General features: G+C 49.1%; 2 protein-coding genes across 5 annotated transcripts; one reads left to right on the top strand and one right to left on the bottom strand.

Moving 5' to 3' along the window:
• Positions 1-638: 638 nt before the first annotated feature.
• On the bottom strand, positions 639-19892 carry tfb1m (transcription factor B1, mitochondrial). 3 transcript variants are annotated; one of them, XM_057059418.1, is made up of 8 exons: positions 19811-19892; positions 19004-19150; positions 18314-18465; positions 18115-18223; positions 17879-18030; positions 17616-17735; positions 2266-2393; positions 639-1565 (listed from the first exon to the last, which is right to left on the bottom strand). In XM_057059418.1, the coding sequence occupies exons 2-8, from the start codon at positions 19134-19136 to the stop codon at positions 1289-1291; spliced, it is 1071 nt and encodes a 356-aa protein (XP_056915398.1). In that variant the 5' UTR covers positions 19137-19150; positions 19811-19892; the 3' UTR covers positions 639-1288. The 3 variants fall into 3 exon arrangements, with proteins under 3 accessions (XP_056915398.1, XP_056915400.1, XP_056915401.1); XM_057059420.1 differs by having other exon boundaries at positions 19820-19838; XM_057059421.1 differs by lacking the exons at positions 639-1565; positions 2266-2393 and adding an exon at positions 11565-13344.
• On the top strand, positions 6857-11357 carry LOC130540347 (claudin-20). Of its 2 annotated transcripts, none has more exons than XM_057059423.1 (2): positions 6857-7091; positions 7651-11357. In XM_057059423.1, exon 2 carries the CDS (start codon positions 7806-7808, stop codon positions 8541-8543), a length of 738 nt encoding a protein of 245 aa, XP_056915403.1. In that variant the 5' UTR covers positions 6857-7091; positions 7651-7805; the 3' UTR covers positions 8544-11357. The 2 variants fall into 2 exon arrangements, with proteins under 2 accessions (XP_056915403.1, XP_056915402.1); XM_057059422.1 differs by having other exon boundaries at positions 6881-7091; positions 7646-11357.
• Positions 19893-21037: the final 1145 nt, after the last annotated feature.

Below are 21037 nucleotides of genomic sequence, written 5' to 3'. Positions count from 1 at the left end.
TCCGATGAGCTGTCACAGGAAACACAAAAATGTAGTGGAAAAAAAAGTGTATTCTCCAGGGACGACGTAATTATCTGACAGAAGTGGGACACGGTTACATGACAGAAGGTTTCAGTTTCATACCTGCCACGTGAAAGGACGCCGTCTCTTTGTCAATTCCGCTTTTGCCACAAATCCAGCACGCTGAAAACCAAATATTGTCCTCAGCCTCTTTTTTTAAAGCTGACCTCACCTGTACTTATAACGTGGAGGTGGAGACTAGCTTAGCATAAAGTGGCTTTGATCTTTCTACGGTTCACTGACCTAAAACAAGGAATATTCAGAGACGAGCGCTACACGGCTGCACCTCTGCAGCTGCTCAGCTGCGTCTAATCCGTGCTAACTGCTTCACCTTGTGACAGACGTCGGCACAAAAAAGGCTTTTTCTTTCCAGGTCTCCGAGGCATCGGCACAACATGTCCACCGGCCGTGTTGATCTGATAAAATCCTGATTGTGGCTGGAGATAAACACCCACTGATCATCAAGACGGAATTAAAAACAACAAAAAAAAAACCCTTTCTGGCGAGTCACGCGGAGCGCGCCATCTGCTGTGGCGGCAGGCGGCAGCGCGCCGATTATCTGGTCTAATTCAAAAAGGAACATTTAATACGGCAGTTTTATTTCAAATCTTTAACAGCACAACTTTGACTTGGGTGACAGATGCCATAAATTCATCAGAGTGAAAGAAATGTGCCTCCAAATCAGTCAATAGTGCCGATTTACGCCTCTGCGACTCTTCTTTTATCTCGGTACAGCTTCCTCTTCGGTACCGACTCCCCAGTGACTTGCTAGAGCAGCCAGAACGGCGGGCAGCGGCGCAGTTCCCCGTCTCTAAACCCACCCTGAATGCACGCTGACATTTCTTTTGGGTCCCAGAGGACAAGGTGTTATGCAAGTTAAATCCGAAATAAGAACTGGGGCATAGACACTCGCTCGTAAACAGCTATTGTTGGTTTAAACAAATAAACAAACAAACATTTTTGCCCACGACACACAAATCAGAGCGGACCCACCCTGGACAGGCTCCTGGAGCTGCTCCAACCCATTAGGCTGGTTCGCCTGGTGGTCCTTTTCTGGCCGTATTCACAGCACGCCGAGGAACCTATCGCTCCCCGGGTGCCGGAGAAAACTTTTTAAAAATGCATGTATATGCCAGGTGGAAATGCCACCGCTAAGAGCAATCTGCTGTCTCCCTGCGCTAAAACAGGCTATTAGTTGGAACCCTTGCGTGCTTTTCTTCCCTGCCTCTCAGCAGTGAGGGGGACTGGATTGGACGCCGCTCGCCGTGTCCGTGAGTGTGGCCGCCGGCGTGCCTTGCTGCCTGCTGAGGTGCTTCAGCCTGAGCTCCTCTCTGAACTCGTAGCTCTGCAGGTCGGGCTCCAGGGTGCAGAGGTGGGCGTAGGCGTCGGCCAAGGCTCTGATCTGGGGTATGGTGAGCTCCGTGGGCCGGAGCGCGGGGTCCACGTCGGCGCGCTGCATCACCTCCTGCGTCATCTCCGGACGGCAAGCCTCGGGGAACAGCTTTCTGAGAGGGAGCGACACAGACCACACTCTTACCTACGCCTGTCGCTTTGATATCAGACCCGTCGTGCATGTTTAATGGAAACATGAAGGTCAAACTGAAGGGATTCATCCCTCCGCAGTTGCTTCACGTCTGTAAAGTTAATTGAAATCGCAGGAAACGCCAGAATTACAGGAATTATCCATCTGTATCCTTCATCTGGAACACCGACACCAACGGAGACAAACTACAATCAGCCGTCGTTTCAAAGTTGCTCCCGTTCAGAATATTCGCCTCAGCAGATCGAGCAGGAGTCCGCATATCTGCTTCTGGAGGTGCGCCGATGCCGCCAGCCTGCTGCCGTTATGTAAAAAGCGCTGCCTCGTTTCTCTTGCGATACCTCAATGACTCATAATTGCTGCTCTCTTTTGCACCGCCGGTGTTCTTTTGTTCTCTCGGGCCTACATGCTCTCTCCACGCAAGCACCAGGGGGTGACGGGCTGCTCCGGCATGCACGTGGGCGGGTTTTTTCTGTTTTTTTTTTTTATGGCAGTAGCTTTGAGTGTTTGACGTTTAGGTTCTGTCTGTGTGACCATGAAATGAGGGCAGAAATCAGCGGAATTAATAAGACGGAGAGGCCGCGTTCACAAGGTGACTGATGAGGATGAGGAAGAGCGGCAGACCGAAGGAGAAACTCTGCAGTTGTGTGTGGCGTCGCGCTTACTCGATTCCTTTGTGGCAGTGCTTCCTGCGGAACTGGAAAACGTTCCTGACGACTTTCTCCACCAGCTTGAAGGGCTGCTGGATCTGCGCCTTCACCAGAGGGGTGAAGTGAACCACCCCCACGTCCACCTGCACCAGAAGAGGAATGCACACGCACCTTAGAGGACACGCAGGAAGACGGTGGGAGGGAACAAAAGCAGGTATGTGGGGAGGGAGTGGAATGGAGAATGGAGGATGGAGTGACTTGTTACCTGGCAAAGGAGAAAAAAAGAGAAGAGAGAAGGAAGGAGAGAGACTTCGAGAGAGGGGAGGATCAGCACAGAGGAATAAAAGACAAGGAGCAGGCGGAAAATAAGATGACGCAGCATGGCTGCCTGACGAGATGGTTCCGGTTGCCACAGTAACACCTGTGCAACAGACCGTGGAAACTGAACCCCCGTCCATCCCTCTGTGCCACTCCAGCTTGGCCGTTTCATCCCTTTTTCACTGTGTCTAAGCGTGGATTGCCTTTAAAGTTGAGACTCTCCGACAAATAAACAAGCTCCGATTCAAACACATGAGCAAATGACTCATTTTCATTGGCTACTCTGGGTCTAATGGGGGGGGGGGGGGCAGCAGAGGTCCACAGACAAGCCAAAGACCTCTAATGACCTGTCAGGTGCCTCATCATGGCCGCCCTTGTAAACCCCGGCACCGTCTCCTATCAGATCTACAGATCGTTGGGCAGAAGAGCCTGGCGGCTGCTGAGCGCGGCGCCGTGGCGGCACGACAGGAGGAGATGGTTAAACAGGCATCATGCAGCCAGATGTCTCACTAGAAAACACCGAACCCGGACTCTGTCTGTGTCAGAAGGGCTTTGACACCGTTAATGATCATTGTTTACTTGCGAATGCTTTTATTTCAGATGTCGAATATGAAACGCGTGTAGCAGGCCACCGGTGCACGGCTGCAGTGCACGCTTCGCCGCTTTATGGAACTCAACCCCTCGACCTGTCCGAATCAGCACGTGAGGCTTTTCGCTTTTAATTCCTTGCGTGCAAAACGCCTCTAACCGAGTCTGGGTGACGCGAGCTCAGATCTCCATCTGTCCCGGGAGATGCCATAAAATAGGAATGCCTTTAATTTCACTCTCTGCTGCAGTAATTGGCCCATTTATATTCTGCGCCTGGCGGTTTCGGAGAGGAGGGGGCGATATTGGGCCCATGCAGGCGGCGGGATTTCAGCCATCAGATTGTCGAAGTCATTTTACAGATGTGATTTATACACGGCCTTGCAACGGGGCTTCGCCGGGTTGCACTGCTGGAATATGACCCGTTCCCTGTCATTAATCTTCCTGCTGATAACTCAACATGCAAGGAAAGTCCACCTTAAATCACCACAGCATCCTGTAGACAACCCCGAACCCCCCCCAGATGTCTCACACGTGCTGGGGAGGGGAGTTGAATGTCTTCTGGATGAGCGTCACAGCTCCCGCCTAGACAGTATTTCCCTGAGATCATCACTTGTAAGCTTGAGCTAACTATCATATTTAGCATAAAGTAGCTAACATTACTGCTAATATGAGTGGACTCAGATTGTCTGTAAAGGGTTTATTCCCCCGTAGAAGGACTGAACCCACCGATCCCCAAACGGATCAACATCTATATCAACACACTTGTGTGTTACCACTTTCAGATTCTGACCTTCCCACAGCTCACAAGGGAGCTCCATTAGTCCAGCCTCTTCCAACAGCTCTCCAGCTCTAATGTCTTGCTTTTCCGGTTCTTACCAAACGCTGTGCGAACAGTAATTTGTCATGTCCCTCTAAGCGGAACCGAGACGAGATGGCCGGGCCTCTGGGGCGCCGGCTGCGGAGCTACCTGAACCGGCCGCTTATATAATGTTGGGGGTAGAAGGAGGCCGAGGAACATAAGAAAAACTCGCCATCGAAGAGAGCAGAGCTGCATTAATCATGACAATACCTTCAGAAGACAACCTCCATTACGTCACAGGAGGGAGAAGGCACCAGTCAGCGCTGCGGAATACACAAGGCTGATGTTGCTCGAGGGGATCGGGGCGGACGGGCTGTGGATGCCTGCGCGGGCAGCCCATTAAACCACCTATGACATGCGAGCAGGCCTTTCAAGACCGCTTCTTGACAAGACCAACTCCTCAGAGAGAAGACGGCGTCACAGGAAAGCTTACATTTGTGAATATACTCACGGGCTGTCGGTATAAGGGAAAATAGTTATGGTGGGATGTTTAAAAAGTCATAAACGCTGCGCTGCTTCACGTGGGCGTCCGCGCAGAAGAAGCTCGTTTATCAAACTGGGTAATTTCCCCGGCATGCCACGAGTGACGGGGGCGAGTTTACGGCGCGGTCGCGGGCCGTCGTGCGACATCTCTGCTGAGAACAAGCTAGCGAGCAGCAAAACCTATTACTCAAGGCAGGACATAAAAGAGGGGAAAGGCAAACCGAACCGTAAAAGCCCCTTGTGAGGGCATTAAAAAACAGTGGCGCGAGTGGTCCGACTGTGGCTCAGAGCTGCGCAGAGGCTGAGGAGCCCTGCCGTGAGGTGATAAACGAAAGGGGAGCGGGCTGATAAGAGCCTCCAGCATCTCCACACGTCTGCACGCGCTGCGTTTGTTTACTCCTCTCCACCTTTTCATCCGCTCCTCCTCCGATCTATTTATTTATTTGCCCTATTCCCAACAGAGCACTGCCGGCATCAGCACTTTGGATCTCATCAGTTACAAAGAGATGGGTCACGCTCCCCCCCCCCCTTACTGAAAGGAAAGATGATGCTGAAGAACACCTCCCACTGCTGTAAGGTGGCGCGCCTTATCCCGACCTGCCGGACTCCTCATTTTAAGAAGCACCGGGAGAGATTTATGTGAAAACCAACCACCAAGAGCGCTGGGCCATTGTAAACAAACGGATCAATGGCTAAACAAATCAATTGCTACCAACCTATCCGGAGGCTACACGTCGCCGTGGTCAATGTTCGCGTGTTTGACTCTAAAAGGAGGATAAGCCAAATGATTTCCCAGAGCTAGTTCTCTGTGTTCCAGTTTGCCCACGCAGCAAAATAAAAGCAGCACACACCTGCGTATCCAAGGTTATTGGGTCGAACACAGCCCCATCTGATGTTTTTCTCTCTCATTTTCGCCCTTGTTGTCAATCTGGAATCAAGGCCACTCCCACCCTCATCTGTCCTTTACAGAGAGGCGGCGAGGAGAGGGCAGCAGCTGTGAGACTTAGGCTCCCGCTGACTGACGCCTGATGAAGATGGTGCCCCAGGGAGGGTCACTTTTGGCATTGCGGGGGTTCACGGGCTCTTCTGGACCAACACATCATTAAACAAAGCCACGTGAAGCCCAATTATTCCAACTGATGCTGGATAAGAATGGTGGCAGTTCTTCCTTCTGTTTTACTCAGATTAACCTGCCCGCTTGTGTAGCGGGTTTGAGCATTTTATCATGACTTTGCATCTTGGCAATTTTTTTATCTTTTACAACAGCAGTGCTGCAGAGTGGATACCAAGCAGCTCGCTGCAATGATTAGCTAGTTAAAGCTGAATTTCCCCCACGGATACTAATATATGGAACCTACAGAAAAATATTCATCCCCCTGGGTTGTTCCGCTGTTTGTTTTCTATGAAATTATGGGCTTATGCAGCTAACCTATAGAGACTTTTAGCAAATTAGGGAATTTTCTCACATAACTTGGGCTTCTGCACATGGCATCAGTGGCAGCAGCAAAAAAAATATTTATGAAATTTATTCTTAGCAAAAGAAACCACCTATCACTTCACTTTCAGTCTTATTTAGCACGTGAAGCTAATGTGAAACCCTGAAGGATTTTACTTCTTTATTTAAATAATCCAACTAGGCAAACACGTCCATAACTGCAAACTATAATAAGTATCGGCATCTTGGAATTTAGATATTTTTTTCTTTATTCCTTAGAAGTCCATCAAATAAAAGAGACTCACTTTTCATCCTGAAATCAAAGAGTCTCCTGGGAGAATGGCATTGACAAGAACCACTCAAAACCACTGCAATACGCAGCTCAGAGGAACAATGTGTGCGGAGCTGAGCTGCAGGTTTGCATCCAGCACCTCCACAAGGCTGCTGAAGGAAGTGGAAGCAGGCCAACACACACTCACACGCCAAACAACCAAAAAGCTCTCGAGGTTAAAACACTGTAAAGATTTCAACTTAGAAACTTTAGCCGATTTGCTACTGGGAGCGTCTGGAAAGCCGAAATAAATTTACCACAGCTCGCAAATGGACTAAGATTAAAGTCAAAATGTCATAATTGTCCCTCGGCTGCAGGAAACGTGTGAAAATAAGCTTCTTTAAAAAAACGCGTCCCCCATAAATAATTCCCGCGTTTGCTGCAACGACTATAACGACATATAAAATATTTTCCTTTATTTTCCAATATTACAAAATATATTTATTGATTGTGGAATTGAAAGTCGGTGGCGTCGTGTGACATCATGCAGCACGCGCGAGCGGTTTTAAAGTTGTTGTGAGGCAGAGAGCGGGAGGCGCGCGCGCACGCACGAGAGCGAGAGAGAGAGACGATGAGAGAGAGAGAGAAAGAGTGAGAGTCGGGAGCGCTCCGGTTATTTCTCAGAGGTTCCGGTCAGCAGAGTGCGTGGTCCACGCTGCGGGGGTGTCCTCCGATTACCGGGCTCTACCGATGCGGAGGAAATGGGTGTCTTGAATGGAGCCGCGGACCGGGCCGAATTCTCGTGCTCGCCTCCTCACCAGCGCGAGTGTTTACAAGAATCAGCGCGAACAACGTGACGCGCCAGCGCGAGCTCTGCAGCAGCCTGGGTGAGGGATCCTTCTCGCGCCGCTTCTCCCGCCACATAGAGCGGGAAACAAAAGGAAACAATTAGCCCGAGCATCGACACGATTTCTGAGATTTAATTAGACGAGGACACGCTCAATTTAGTCCTGCTAAATAGGAACTCACGCCAGCATAAAGTTGAATTGTTTCATTTAACTGAACTGTATTTTAACTGGAGCTATACTGTAGCTCTGGTATTACAACCTGTTTAGAAGTAAATAGCTCTGAAATCAAGGTGGCTACAGCGGGAGCACTGCAGCTTTAAGTCCACATAGCTATTGAGTATTGCAAATACCACAAACTCATTTCTGCCTCTCCTGCATGGCTCTATGTGGCTCCGAGAGGAAAAGGAGAAGGAGGCACACAGAAACAGGATACACATGCACAACACTGTTTTGCTTACCTACGATATAATAAGCTTCAGCCGGCTCTTATCGCTGACATTTCATGCTGCCTTTTGTTTCCAGCGAAAAAAAACAACCAATCTGCTTGTGTGGTGAGAGGAGATACGCTTCAATTTTTCATCTCTGTCCCCCAGCACAGTCGAGCTACAGCCGAAGAAACGGGGGTTTGACTGGCAGCTGGTGCACCACCAAGACTGAAGAGAGGGGCGGCTGGACAGCGGGGGTCGTCAAGCCTGGCTGACGCTGCGTATATGCTCCCTGGCGGCGAAAAGGGCTGACGGCTTTCAGAGGAGCATGACATCCACAGGCATGCAGATATTTGGATTTGTCCTGGCGCTGCTGGGCATCATGGGTGCCATGGTGGCCACGGTACTGCCTAACTGGAAGGTCAGCGCAGACGTGGGCTCCAACATCATCACGGCCATTTCCCAGATGCAGGGACTGTGGATGGACTGCACATGGTACAGCACGGGCATGTTCAGCTGTACGCTAAAGTATTCCGTTCTTTCGCTCCCCGCCTACCTGCAGACTGCTCGCACCACGATGGTTCTCTGTTGCGTACTGGCCGCCATGGGTCTCTGCCTCGCATCCTTGGGACTAAAATGCACAAGATGGGGGGGTGGGCGGCGCTCGAAACAGCATGCCGCAATTGCCAGCGGCAGCTGCTTCGTCGCTGCGGGCTTTCTGTGTCTGGTGCCTGCTTCCTGGTTTACCAACGAGGTCATCACCAACTTCCTGGACTCCAGTGTGCCCGAGAGCAATAAGTTTGAGCCCGGGGGAGCCGTGTACGTGGCTTTTGTGTCTGCAGGATTCCTCCTGATGGGGGGCTGCATCTTTTGCATGTCCTGCTCAGGGAAGAGGCATGGCCCCCAGGACCTGGTCCTACTCCCTCCCCCTGACAAACTGCTGCTCCAGCAGCAGCAGCAGCAGCAGCAACAGCTGCTCCAGCAGCAGCAGGAGCTCCAGCACCAATACTGCTCTCTCTCCCCCTTAGACAATAAGACTGGCTACAGCCTGCAGGACTACGTGTAATAAAACAGGCATCGAGATGAGCCCGAGGGGGGAACCATCGTAGCTTACGCTACGCACACTCGGCTTTACTTCAGATGGAGGAGAGGGGGGAAAAACACAAAGAGGGCAATAACTTTGATTTCATTTCCCCCCCCCTCTATCTTGCTCTTCTTCCTTCCCCCCCGTTTTGCAAGCACAAGCAGCGGAGGTATTCCCCCAGCAGCGCCTCAGAAGAAACGGCGTCAAAAGCGTATGGAGCAGCGATAAGGCGCCGCAGCGTCGGAGGCAGCCGCTAACTGAATGCAGACATCCTTCATCAGTAAATCACGGAAAGGCTTCCCTCGGGAATGGATTAAGCAAATAAGGAAGCCTCGCTGTCGACCCCCCCCCCCCTTTCGCCAAAGGTTTGAATTGAAACAGAAAGCAATCATCAAGCTGCTATTTACAATCGTTTGTTTCTCTCCCAGTTGAAAAATTAGAGCGTATAATGTCTGAGAGAAGTAGATGGAAACCCTTTCATAGCAAGCCATTGTAGTTTTTTGTAATTCTATCTACTAGAATGGTATATGGACTTGATACAAATGCTTTTATTTTTGTTAGCTACTAGAATGACGTTGATATTTTGCCTCTAAAGCATGCTGTGTGGAGCCTGTCTGTGTAGTACTACAGCAGAATGCCTGGTAGAAGAGAGACATAGCCACAAAAATGCCTGTGCCTGAAAAGCTGTAGAAATATTACTCTGCTGTAACCGTTCAAAGAGGACTGTCGGGAGGAGAAGATGTTGGCCGCTGGGCTGAATTCGAGACAGAAACGAGGCGAGAAAACAGTCGTCCGCCGCTTTCGCTGTGGGACGACTTGAAAGAGAGAGAGAATTAGAGTGAGGCGGATTCGCCGTCTTGTATGTGGCTTCCACTCAGACAAAAACCCCACCGCCTCCACTGGTCCACCCACACGTTCCTGCTCGCCCTCAGACACACACCCACACACTCTCTCGTGCACTTGTGTGTGCACAAACACCCAGACAAGCCGGCATTTTTGCTTGTCCTTTTTCAGTCCTCCTCCTCCACACTACCATGGAAACAGAATTTGCCATTCAGAAGTCTGTATTGTGTGGAGGGGCATGTCACCCACTGATTGGAAGTTGTTTCAAGCCACGGTGCTGCGAGTTAATCAGAGCTTCTGCTCTTACTCCTTTCGCTAATCTCCATTATTAAGTGCTGACATGCTGAGGCAGCATCCTCGTTACATGGTCAGAGATTTTTGTTGTGGTGTCGCCACCACGCAGGCGGACTTGGAGCGAGCGGATGTTTAATGGTGCAGCAGTGAAAATAGAGCAGGAAAAGCTTCCCGAGTCATGCTTGGTTGGGTAGCCGCGTTTCAGGCGGCTAAAAAAGGTTTGAGTCATTCTCCATATGTGACTTGTTTTTCAAATGCGTCAGCAGTGCGCATATGCTCCCAGCATGCACCTGCAGACCAACTCGGCGTCTTAAATTGCATCTGCTCTCATACGTTCCCGGCTTCCCTTTCCCACCTGACACGGATCTCTCCGTGCTCCCGGCAGCACATGTCACAGAGACGTGAACCCTGGCACAGGGAAGTTGTTGCATGTCGGAAGCATGTCCGTTCTGACACACAACGAGCGACACCTGCTCAGTGTGTCAGTCACGTGTCTGCTCTTCTGAGCGAATGATATCGGAGCACAACGGTGCTGCGCTGGGTGAAGCCGCGGCAGTGATGTAGGGAGCTGCACCGTCTCTTTATTTGCCTCTCTCTCCGATAAACATGCAGGTTCCCGGGGAAGAGCAGATGGCTGAGCCAAGCTCGCCACCTGCAGGCGGTCGCAGACGCCACGGGCGTCCCCGTCCTCTGGGGCCGGGTTTCTTCCCCTGCCCCGGAAACAGAAACGCAGCGTAGCCAACAACACTGGCCTCCTGACAAAGCCTCCCTCCCCGGGCACCCTGATCAATGCAATAAACAACGTGAAGAATGTGCCATATCATCAACCGATACCGACACGTTACGCGTTTCGAGAATGTGCCAAATCGTCTCACAAGGACACATTTTAATACAAGTTGGATTTGTCTCTCTTTATTTTTCTATTGAGTTATTTGCACATAAATGATGTATTAGAAAATGTATTATGGATTATTTTTATTTCTAGCCAGGCTGGGTCTCGTGCGACTAGGTTCTTGTGTATGGTCATGTGCAGCTCTCGAGGGTTATTTTAAATCCTCAATTTTCTCCGTACAGTGAGATTTTGCTGGTTATATGACCCTGGTGTATGATTACTGAGACCTGTATGCAAGAACCTAGGTTTAAAGGTGTTTTCAGTAGGTGGGGGGGCACGAATCCCTCAGACTGGCTCAATAGAAACTATAATGTCACATCATACCATATCTTCTTTATAAGAAGACCACTCGGTGCACCTTTGCTTGTGTTACTTGTTTTTAAATGACTGAGCATCCTGAGCTCCATCTGGCATCCCGTTTCCGAGACAACAAGAGGGACCTTCTGACCGTTCCGATGGGGAAACGCAAGCGTGAGACTTCTCATCCCTGTGGCTGCGCAGCTTTAACGTCAGCTCGCAAAAAAAAAAAAAAGATTCATCGTTTCGTTGGTGGCAGGGGAAGAGGTCTGCGGAGTTCCGAGTCTCCTGCTCTCCCCGTGACCCCGACGCTGATGACTGCAGCTTACTCCTCGCGGATGCTTCAGCACTTCTTACTTTGCCAGAGCATATTTGTGATGAGCAGTTCACGAGTCCTGATACCGTTGTCTCAATGTGCTTGTGCCAGTAGTTCTATTTTTTAAACCAATAAAACTATTTTGCGAAAGCGACGCCCCGGCTGTGCTGTGCGCGTGCTTGTGTTCGAGTGCGGCGGATAAACACGGGAGTCGGCATTCATCTTCCTGCCAAATGTACAGATTGTTGGATAGGACGGGCTGTGCCGAGCGTAGGCGGGTAGTCTTGCACGCGGCGCCCACACGCAGCAGCGCCGGTCAACAGCAATACTCATCCCTGCTGCAGAACCACGCTTTCAAGAGACAATTCCAAATTTACTTCAGCTCGTAGTTGCGGTAAAGCAGCTTTTAATAATCGTAACTCTATAAAACTGCACTTTAGAATAATAAAAGACAACCCAATGACAATAAAGGCATTAATAAATGATAAAATCCAAATGTTTTGCTTTTTCCCCATCGGTATATTTTCAGGGCACATTATCACTTGATTCAGTGGTTTAAAAGCTTTTCTTTTCATTTTTAAAATGGAATCTCTTGTCTGTTCATTCTGGAAAAGCCATTACTTTTGTAAGAATTGGGACGGCCATTTTTCTTTCATCTTCTGATCCTTCTTTTATCCTTTTTGTTCTTAGCCCTTTTACGTGACCGTAAAAATCCGATAACAGCGGAATTAGATAATTGTAATAATCTGATCTGATGTCTTTATATGCACTTTAGAATCGCAATAAAATCCTGGATTACATGTTTCAGTCCATTTATTGGATTTCTGTTGGAGCACATACAAGAGGCCGTGCACGCCGTGTTTGCTCTGTTCCACCGACACTGATTACATCTCTTCCGTTTGCTACGTTTTGTTTTCTAACATGTGCAGATGTAAAAGAATGAAATAAATCAGATGAATGGCTGCACAAACACATCGGATTACAATTTAGGAATCTAGGCTTATACAGGCGTTTATATGATGATTCCACATATCAGATAAAGATCTGATTATTACGGTCACCTAAATGGGCCCAACTTTGTGTTGTTGTGGATGAGGATAAAGAAAAAATACCATTGTGGTTTTTGTCAAACCCAAACGTTTCCATGCTGTGGGTTTCAGAGTAAAAAGCCAAAGCTTCAAAAATCATCTTCAAACTTTCAAGAATATAATGTATTACTTGCAAATTGTCATCAAGCATGAATTAAATAGTTCCCCTCTGAGGGGATCTTGGCTCTGATTCCAGCTGATTGGAGCCTCGTCGACACCAGCTGACTGAGAATGTGCTTTCCTGAAACAAACATGGATTATTCACATCTATCTCTCTGCCCCCCTTATTCTCCTACTCCTCTTGGTTATGCAACAAGAGTGCAGATCAAATAACTACGCCTCTCATGGGAAAACTCTAATAAGTTCTGCTCCTCTGTGTATTTAACCTACATTTCCCATCAAAGGCTTTCACCCCCGAGTTGCCGCTGTGACAGATCGGGAGTGTGAGCGTTAGCTGAGAGGAGGCGAGGCAAGCAGGGGTTAATCATACTTGAGTCGCTGCCTTTTTAACCGCTCTGCCCCATCAGAGTCACTGAATATTCTATTGACATTCCTGACCAGCCGATAAAAAAAATAAATCATTGACCAAAAATAAAACAAGAATACTGGAGACGATCAACGCAGCCATCAGATACAACAGCTTGTTCCCTCCATCAGAATGATAAATAGGCACCGTATTGGTTTAAAGAGCTGTTGATGGTCAGAGGTGCAGCCTGGACGCACGCCGCGTGAGGGGGGGGATGACCTTCTTTTGTTGGAGCTGCGTTATTCCCTCTGTGCTAAGGCAGAGGGAATAACGGCAACGACCTTGGCCGCGCAGATAACTGCTGAGAAAAGCAGTAAAATCCATGGAGATGACAAAAGGAGCGCTTGTGGGAAAACAATACAGTCTGACAGTTCAAAGGAGGCCTTTAATATTTCAGCTTTACGTGGGTGGGGGGGCAGGAGGCAGCGGTGAAAGCTGAAGGTGAGGTATGCCATCAGATCAGGTTTTAGGAGATGTGTTCTTTTCCTACGCTGAGATCCCAGCATTCCGTCCCTTACCCATCTGATCTAAAGTCAAGGATGAATACTGCAACATGAACGTATTAAATATACGTGCGCGCCACTTATCGGTATATCGCGGCATCACTTGCGGTTTCCGTTCCTTCTTCCTTTGGAATGCAGACAGCGTTTTAAAGCGATCCCTCAGAACATCTGCAGCATCTCCTGGCACGTTCACCCGCAGAAGCCCGCTGAATTTGCAAAAGTGTGAGGATGAGCGAGCGCTGGCACGGCTCCTCGCTGGGAGGAGCAACAGACCCCCGGTGGACGTTCACCAGCCAAGTGTGCCAGCCACGACATTTTGTTGCAGTGAGGAGGAGGAGGAGGATTTTTAAGTCTTTACGCTCTGATGTATCGAGACCAAACCTGCAGGCGGTTACCCCGCTTTACCCCCGCTGAAATAACTTTCCCTCGATAGTCCCAGTATTGCTTTTGACCTCGTTTGCCAGATAGGAGCGCGCTGTGATGAATTGCGGGTGGTGCGAGGCAAGGTGAGCGAGCGGCAGAGTAGCGGCGGGTTGATTTTTTACTCTCGCCACGCCGGCGAACGTCGGGCCACTTCAGGTCACGGAGCCCGTATCCATCACCTGGCTGCCGCTGAATTACCACCAACTGAGGGAGGTCGCATTCATCGGCAGCCTCCTCAGAATTCGAAACAAGATTATTTTGATGTGCGGAAGGGCCGGGGACGGAAAGTAGTCGCTTTAAAAAATTGACTAAATGAAAGCACATTCGCATCTGCCGGATTCTTACTGCTCAAGTCCAAACCGGCCCTGACAACTGCCAGACGTAATGGATGTTTAATGCGGCGTCGACAAATTTAATTTGGGCCCGGCTCAGCTGGCCCGTGTGGTCCGACGGCGACTGTACAAGGGGAACATCTGCAGGCCTCTCCTCCTGCGAGGCTCCGTTAGCTGGTGGCTGACGGCTGGCGTGGCCATTACTCAGAGTCGTGTTGATGAGTGCCCGGGACAACCATCTGCTAGAGGTACGCCTCGCTCTGCCATCCCATTCGTCTCTGTCAGGCCTGTGTCTCCCAGCGCTCTGGGCTCGCGTGGGCAGCCTCTGCTTTCCAACAGCTTTTTTTTTTTCCCTCCCCAGCTCACGTGTCATCTCACATCAGACCGTTCACACTTTTTCTTTCCTGCAAATCCTTGAGTTTCTCCCTCGTTTACCTCTCTGGAGGTCTGCCGAACCCTGGACTTCCTCCTGTGCTCCCTCCTACACGTTCCTCCTTCATTTCATGCTACCTGCTACGCAATAAACGTGGATCGACAGGAGAATTCAGCCGAGATAAACACCGGGACACAAGTGACTGCTGGGAGGAGAATGTTTGTAGATGGACGTTTCCTCAAACATTGACCTCAGTGCTTTACTCTGAGCTACGTAGGCAGAAAAAAAGCAAACATAAAGCATCAACTCTGTCAAATATTGAAGTGAAAGAGCAATTCAAAATTCTGGTGATCTGAAAACAAACAAAAATAACTGTAGTAGTTCTATAGTACGAGGCCAAATGTTGGTTGAGAGCATTAATATATGGCTGCGTCTGGACCTGTTCCCCTCCAGCACCGACGTCTGAATCCTCCTGCCGCGTCTTCCATTCCTCCCTCTCATATCCTCCGATCTTTTAAACAATCCGGTTTGGATGGAGACGCTCCGTCATTAGTCAGCGGGTTATTCGTGACGGGGCATCGACGAAATGACTTATAGATGTTGATTGTAATCACCGAAGGAGGAGTCAACGCGCACTCCTCGCTCTTTGCAAATCAGCTAGATATCGTGTGAAGAGGTGCTGGAGAAGAACCGCGATGATTGCATGCGCATGTTGCAGAAGCAGTCGCGTGGCGCCAGCACGCGCACTGAAAGTCCTTGACCCCTGACCAGAATACAAATTAGAAATCGGCAGGATGTCTAAAGCACCAGCCAGGGCTGTTGCTAGCCTTGGGAGGTGGATTTATCCACGCCGATGTCAAAAGCAATTTGAAGATGACTCAATCTGTTTGTCCAAGTGAGAATTAACAGGAGCATTAATAAGGAAAGTGAGGCAGGTGTGATCTCCAGCTGGACCCACCTCCGGGATTTGGAGCCTGCCGGGAACGGGGGGGGGATCAAAGCAGCCGATCGTTCTCGCGGGCCTTCAAGGACAATTTCTGTCACTCAATGTGACAACGCAGAGTGTGGAGGGGGAGGAAAAAAGCAAGGAAGGGTCGGCATCAGCCCCCGCGCGTGGATATCGGCGCAGGCAACGGCTAATTCAACATTTCCCATCTCATTATCGCATTATCCCACACAGGCCACATCCTATAAGGTCACATCAGCCGGCGAATCAGGCCGCGCCTCCTCCCCCCCGCCTTCCAGTGAAGCCATTTCTCTCATCGTGGCCATTTGGAGTGGTTCACTGATTTCCTCGCATTGTCTGCGGCCCATTGTGCCTCTCTGGACGTCTGATTAGACACCACTGAAACCACTTCGGGCGTTTTCACACTCCAGTAAAGTTGCACGCAGAGGTTTGCCACGTCTACCTTGCGTGTTCCGCGTCTGAGAGGCCACAAAGAGCTTCAGACCTTCAACAACACAAATACTGACAAACTCAACTGTGTGGCAGGAATCTGAAAATACAAACAGTAGCACAACCGAGTTGGGGGTATCAGGACACCTTTAACATCTGTACATACCCATTATTATGAATTCATCAATAATCCACCAGAATCTCACCTAAACTTCTTCCCGCCACCCCCCCCCACCCATAAATCAGGCGGGGCATTTTTACTGGTAAGTCATCGAGCGTAATTCCTCTTGTGTGGGCCAGTAAACAATGCCGAGCCATCAAGGCTTTTTATGAATTACACCTTGTGACATAGCATGAAAAATTACCCTGCGCCATACAGTGCAGGCTGATCTTTTATAAGACCGCAGCGGTGAGGGGGGGGGGGGCTGCTCATCAAATCGCCATCATCTCTCCTAATGATGTCAATTCCGCAGAGTGTCCATTAAAGCATTTAGTGGGGAGGGGAAGGCCAGCGAGGGCGTGCAGGAGACGCCGGGAGAACACCGCTAGCGCGCGCAACAACACAACCAGCACGTATCTCAGTTTCAGTTTGATACACACAAAAACTACAGAGCTGGGTAATATGGGGGGGGTGAGGGAACGGTGCCCAGAAAAGGCAGATGAGTGTGATGAAATAATCATCGGGAGCCATCTCTTCTGAGAGAATGAACAATCAGCGCCGGTCCTGTTCACTCTGCTACATCCTTCTCCACACAGGCGATTAAATATTTACCGACAGCAGGTCTCCTACAGAGCTGTGACATCTTCCATTGGACCCCCATTTTGTTTCCGACACGCGCCCGACACCAATTCTTTCATTCTGGGCAAAACAAATGACACAGATCTGTTTGCACAAACATGTCAGAGAACTCCGGAGTGCTCCAAAACCGTGTCCATATTTTGAGGAAGTAACGCACCCTCTGGACTGAAGATTAATCCCACCTCCGCAGAAAGACAACCCACCAACACATACGTATTACGCAACAGCGTGCGTTCTTCCTTTTGCCGCTGATATATGCCCATGGGCTGAGAGACACGGAGAGAATTTGGGCCCAAAAAAAGAACTAGGCCCTCATTACAAGACACAGTGTGATCATGCCACATCTCAAATACCCACCAGGCATCATTACAGCCTCCAAAGGGTCTAAAGACAGAGTACAGACAACACTGATTCAACACAGTCTTAATGAAGCCTCAAAGCAAGATGGGGGAAGTCGGGATGAGTGATGGTGATGTGATGATGGGACCAGACGAGCAGAGGCTGTTGTGCTGCAGCAGGAAGAAGAAGAATCATGTGTGTGTGTGTGTGTGTGTGTGTGTGTGTGTGTGTGTGTGTATACAGGGGACGTCCTGCGAGCCACCATTTTAATAAGACTAAACAGGGAGTTGAAGTTTCTTAACACAGCATAATTATGCTAAATGAGCAAAGCTGAAAATTCTATTTCGGCATTATCCCCTGCGGTTTTATACGTGTGAATTTTTAATATCCGGGCAAACAGGGAGCACTGGAATAGATGTCGGTAGTATAGCCCCGGGCAGTTCCCTGCAAATCGTCAGCATTAAATGAAATTCAAATGATCTGCCAGATGCTAAATAGAAGTTTGGCTGTCAGGTTTATTAAAGTGGCAGCCGGAACAAAACAGAGTTCTTTTCCCCCCCAAATAGGCTTTGAACACACACCCTGATTGAGTTTTTTAAATCGGAAAAGCTGGTTCTCAGCGTGGAGTCCTACCTCAGGTTTTGGGACGAAAGCCCGTCCTGGGATGGTGAAGCAGCTGTGGATGGTGCAGAGGTACTGAGCCATGATGGAGAGACGACTCCGCTGTCTGCTGCCCGTACTGGCCGTCAACCTCTGGGGGGAGCGAACCGATTGATTCAGAAATGCAATAAATAATGCAGAACGGATGGGAATGTCCCCGGGGACATAACGAGTACTGAAAATGATGTTTTACGTGTTGTGTTGTGACCAGCATGAAACTTTAAACAGGCACCCACCTCGGCCACCTCTTTCTGGAAGGTCAGCGTGAGCCGGGTGCGTCCGTAGGCAAAAGGTCCCGATTGGTTGGCTATGTTCTCCAGCCACTTGATGATGAGCGGAGTCGAGACGCTGAAGGGGAGGTTCCCGATGATGTGGAGGTTTGGTGGGTCTGTGGAGCCGCCCCAACACGTTACACTTCCTGAAATTCACAAGGCAAGGCCAACGGCCAGCTAGGAAAATGTACCAGCCCCACCTTCGTGCCACTTTTTAGAGATATCTCTGGGGAATCCTCTGTCCATTCTGTAGGTGAGGATGTCGCCGTGAACTATCCTGACCCTCCCCGGCGCTGCTTCCGACAGCAGCTGCAGAATCGGGACATTAAAAGGCGACTCGTTCAAACACCGACGGTCGTACAAGCAGACAAGAAGACACCGTCGAGCTGCTCAGTTTACCTTCAGCCCTGGAATGAAGCGCGAATCCTTCTCCACCACGAGCAGGTCAGCCGCTCCAGCATTGAGGATGGAGCGGGTGAGACCGCCAGGACCTGGGCCCACCTCGCACACATGGGCGTCCTTTAAGCAGCCTGCCTGACGCACTATTTTGTCTAAAACAGAGACAGACGGCCAAACAACGAGTGCCTTGCATCAACATTTTTGCACAGTCAGCATAAAAGAACTTCATCAACATAAGCAGCATGTAAATTACACAGAACTTCATTAGAGTCCTGGGTGGCAAAATTGAGATTAATAGTGTGTGATACTGCAATATGTGTCTCCCTCTGCGTGATGAATATGAGGCGCATTAATCTAACAAGTCACCTTGTGCAAGGACAAGGGAAGCAGATCCAACCTGCACTGCATCGCTGATAATTATGTTAAGGCTTAAGCTCTGCATGAGCTGCAAACAATTGACTCGTCGGCTCACATTAGCAGAGGATCTAAAGTACTAACCCTCCCCGAGACAGGAAAGTCTGTCTGTTTTAATGCCCTGCAACATGGCAGCGGCGCTGTGCAATCAAGTGCAATGACAAAATGCCACGGCTTCATTACAGAAGATGCTGGTTCGGAGATTGGAGCGAGCAGGCGCTGGCGCAGTGCGGGCAGGAGTGGAGGAGGGAAGGAGAGTGCGAAGGACAGACTAACCTGTGAGCTTCAGGTCCAGCAGGAAGTTTTGCGACAGCTGTTTCTCAGCTCGTAGGTTGTACAACTTTATCAGCTCACCCACAGTCGGCAAGGGAGGAAGACGCAGGGATGCTAGTTTCTGTGAAGCAGACATGCCTGAGGCGAACGCTGTAAGAAAGGTGACCAACTATCAATTAATAATGATTTAGAATTAGGATTTTGGCAACTTTCTTTTTCACCAGGTGGTAGAATTGATTCCCTGCGTGTGTGAGCTGGTGATAAAGAGCCGACTGAGCTCATGTTACAGACTAAAAAGCTCTCTTGCGCCACCTTGCGCTGACATAACAGTACGACAAATGGCACCAGAAGGACATAAAATACTAATCTTATTCACGAACACACAATTTAAATCAGTGTTGATAGTGGCAAGGCTTTCTTTCAATAAAAGGTCTACCTCCCCTCGACCTGGCACCGACATTATCGGCACATCTTTGCTGTACACGCTGTTGAGCACAAGTCAATTTAAAGTTAAGCTGCAAAACGAAGCGGTCATACATCGCAGTGTGGCGTGACGACAGCGACATTTAGCGTTTTTAAACAAAATGATCACTTTTGACTCCTTTATATGCAACTCGTACTGCGAAAAAGTGATTAGCGTCTACAATGCACGTTAGCATCAAATCCCAAAGCCTGAAGACACTCGGCAAACAGCTTCTAATACAAACGAAACTTTCCAGGTATGGTTTAAAAACCACGATATGCCTTGAAAAAAAAACACAGATAACAAAGCAATCACACAGACCTCCAAATATATAAATGTTTACCCACGTTTCTCACCAGCGTCGGTTCCCTACTGCCCACTTCCGCCTTTGTCACAGAGTGGATGTCCAACTAACCAATCAGCTTGCGAGAACCATAACCTTGTCTAATCAGAGGAGAGGAGGCGGGACCTTAACGTGCCCTTGAAAAGTAACGTTCCTGTAGTGGTGCCTTAATTCCAAAAGAGGGCGACAAAGACACTTTTGCGACGTAAATTCTGCGTTCTTGAGCGCTACGATAAAGCGCCATTATTTCTATCGAACTAATTCTAACTAACAATATGCGACATTTTGTTGATTGTTCCATATGTCTGTGTAGATTCCCAATCATCCAGGTCATAGTTATTCAAGGCAGTTTTCTCTGTCAATTGGAGTGTTTTTCCCATTCAAGAGCCATTGTAACCAACTGTATTAGTTGTGATTAGCTCCTCTTCAATTAAATAAAACAAAACAACAAAAATTCTTGCACGGATGTATCTATAAACTGCACATGTGCAAGAAGATCATCGAAACTTTAATGTGAGTAATGGGGAAATATCTCTCTCCATAGATGCGTTGATGGGGTGGGGGAGATAGATAAGAATTCTGTTATTTATTGTATCTAATCAAAGCATTTATAAGATTTCCAAGATCCAAAGGATTTAGGATCATTGCTAATTGTAATCCCTTCCCAGGGCTATTGGTTGGTCCCGTGGTTCGGCTGGCATTATTGTGCCATAAATTCAGCTCCTGACATCTCAATAATGTTGAAATAATTGAGTTTACAACTGATAGTTTACAACTGCAGTCTCTGCGTGCGTGGCAATCGACTGCAGGGCAGAAATTAATTGAGTGTTTTGTCAGCCCGCTCTGGATGATGCACAGCTGTTGTCTGGAACGGACCTTGTGGCTCCGAGGTCTGGTGGCCATGTTCTTGACCCCACACAGGTCAGTGGTGTCAGATGCAGGGATGGAAATACTTTTTCCCTGCAGGGACTGAATGGTGATTGGCAGCTCTGTCTCCTGCTGTAGTTGACCTTGACAGACAGCTTTAGGCTCAACACTGAAGCCTCATAGCAGTGAAGGTGCACAGATCTGTTCCTGCTTCGAAAAGCCACTATATTCTCAGGCAGGGGAGACGTCATCCTCAATGTTTCCTGATAAATCCTGAAAAAACTCTTCCTTTATTCAGTGGTGAACATTCGTGTGTGTCATGGAAAATAAAGGGAAAGTCCACTCCGACGAGGGGAAACAGCAG

This window comes from Takifugu flavidus, chromosome 16, assembly GCF_003711565.1.
Source record: "Takifugu flavidus isolate HTHZ2018 chromosome 16, ASM371156v2, whole genome shotgun sequence".
NCBI lineage: Eukaryota > Metazoa > Chordata > Actinopteri > Tetraodontiformes > Tetraodontidae > Takifugu > Takifugu flavidus.
This window is presented reverse-complemented; position numbering and strand designations above follow the sequence as displayed.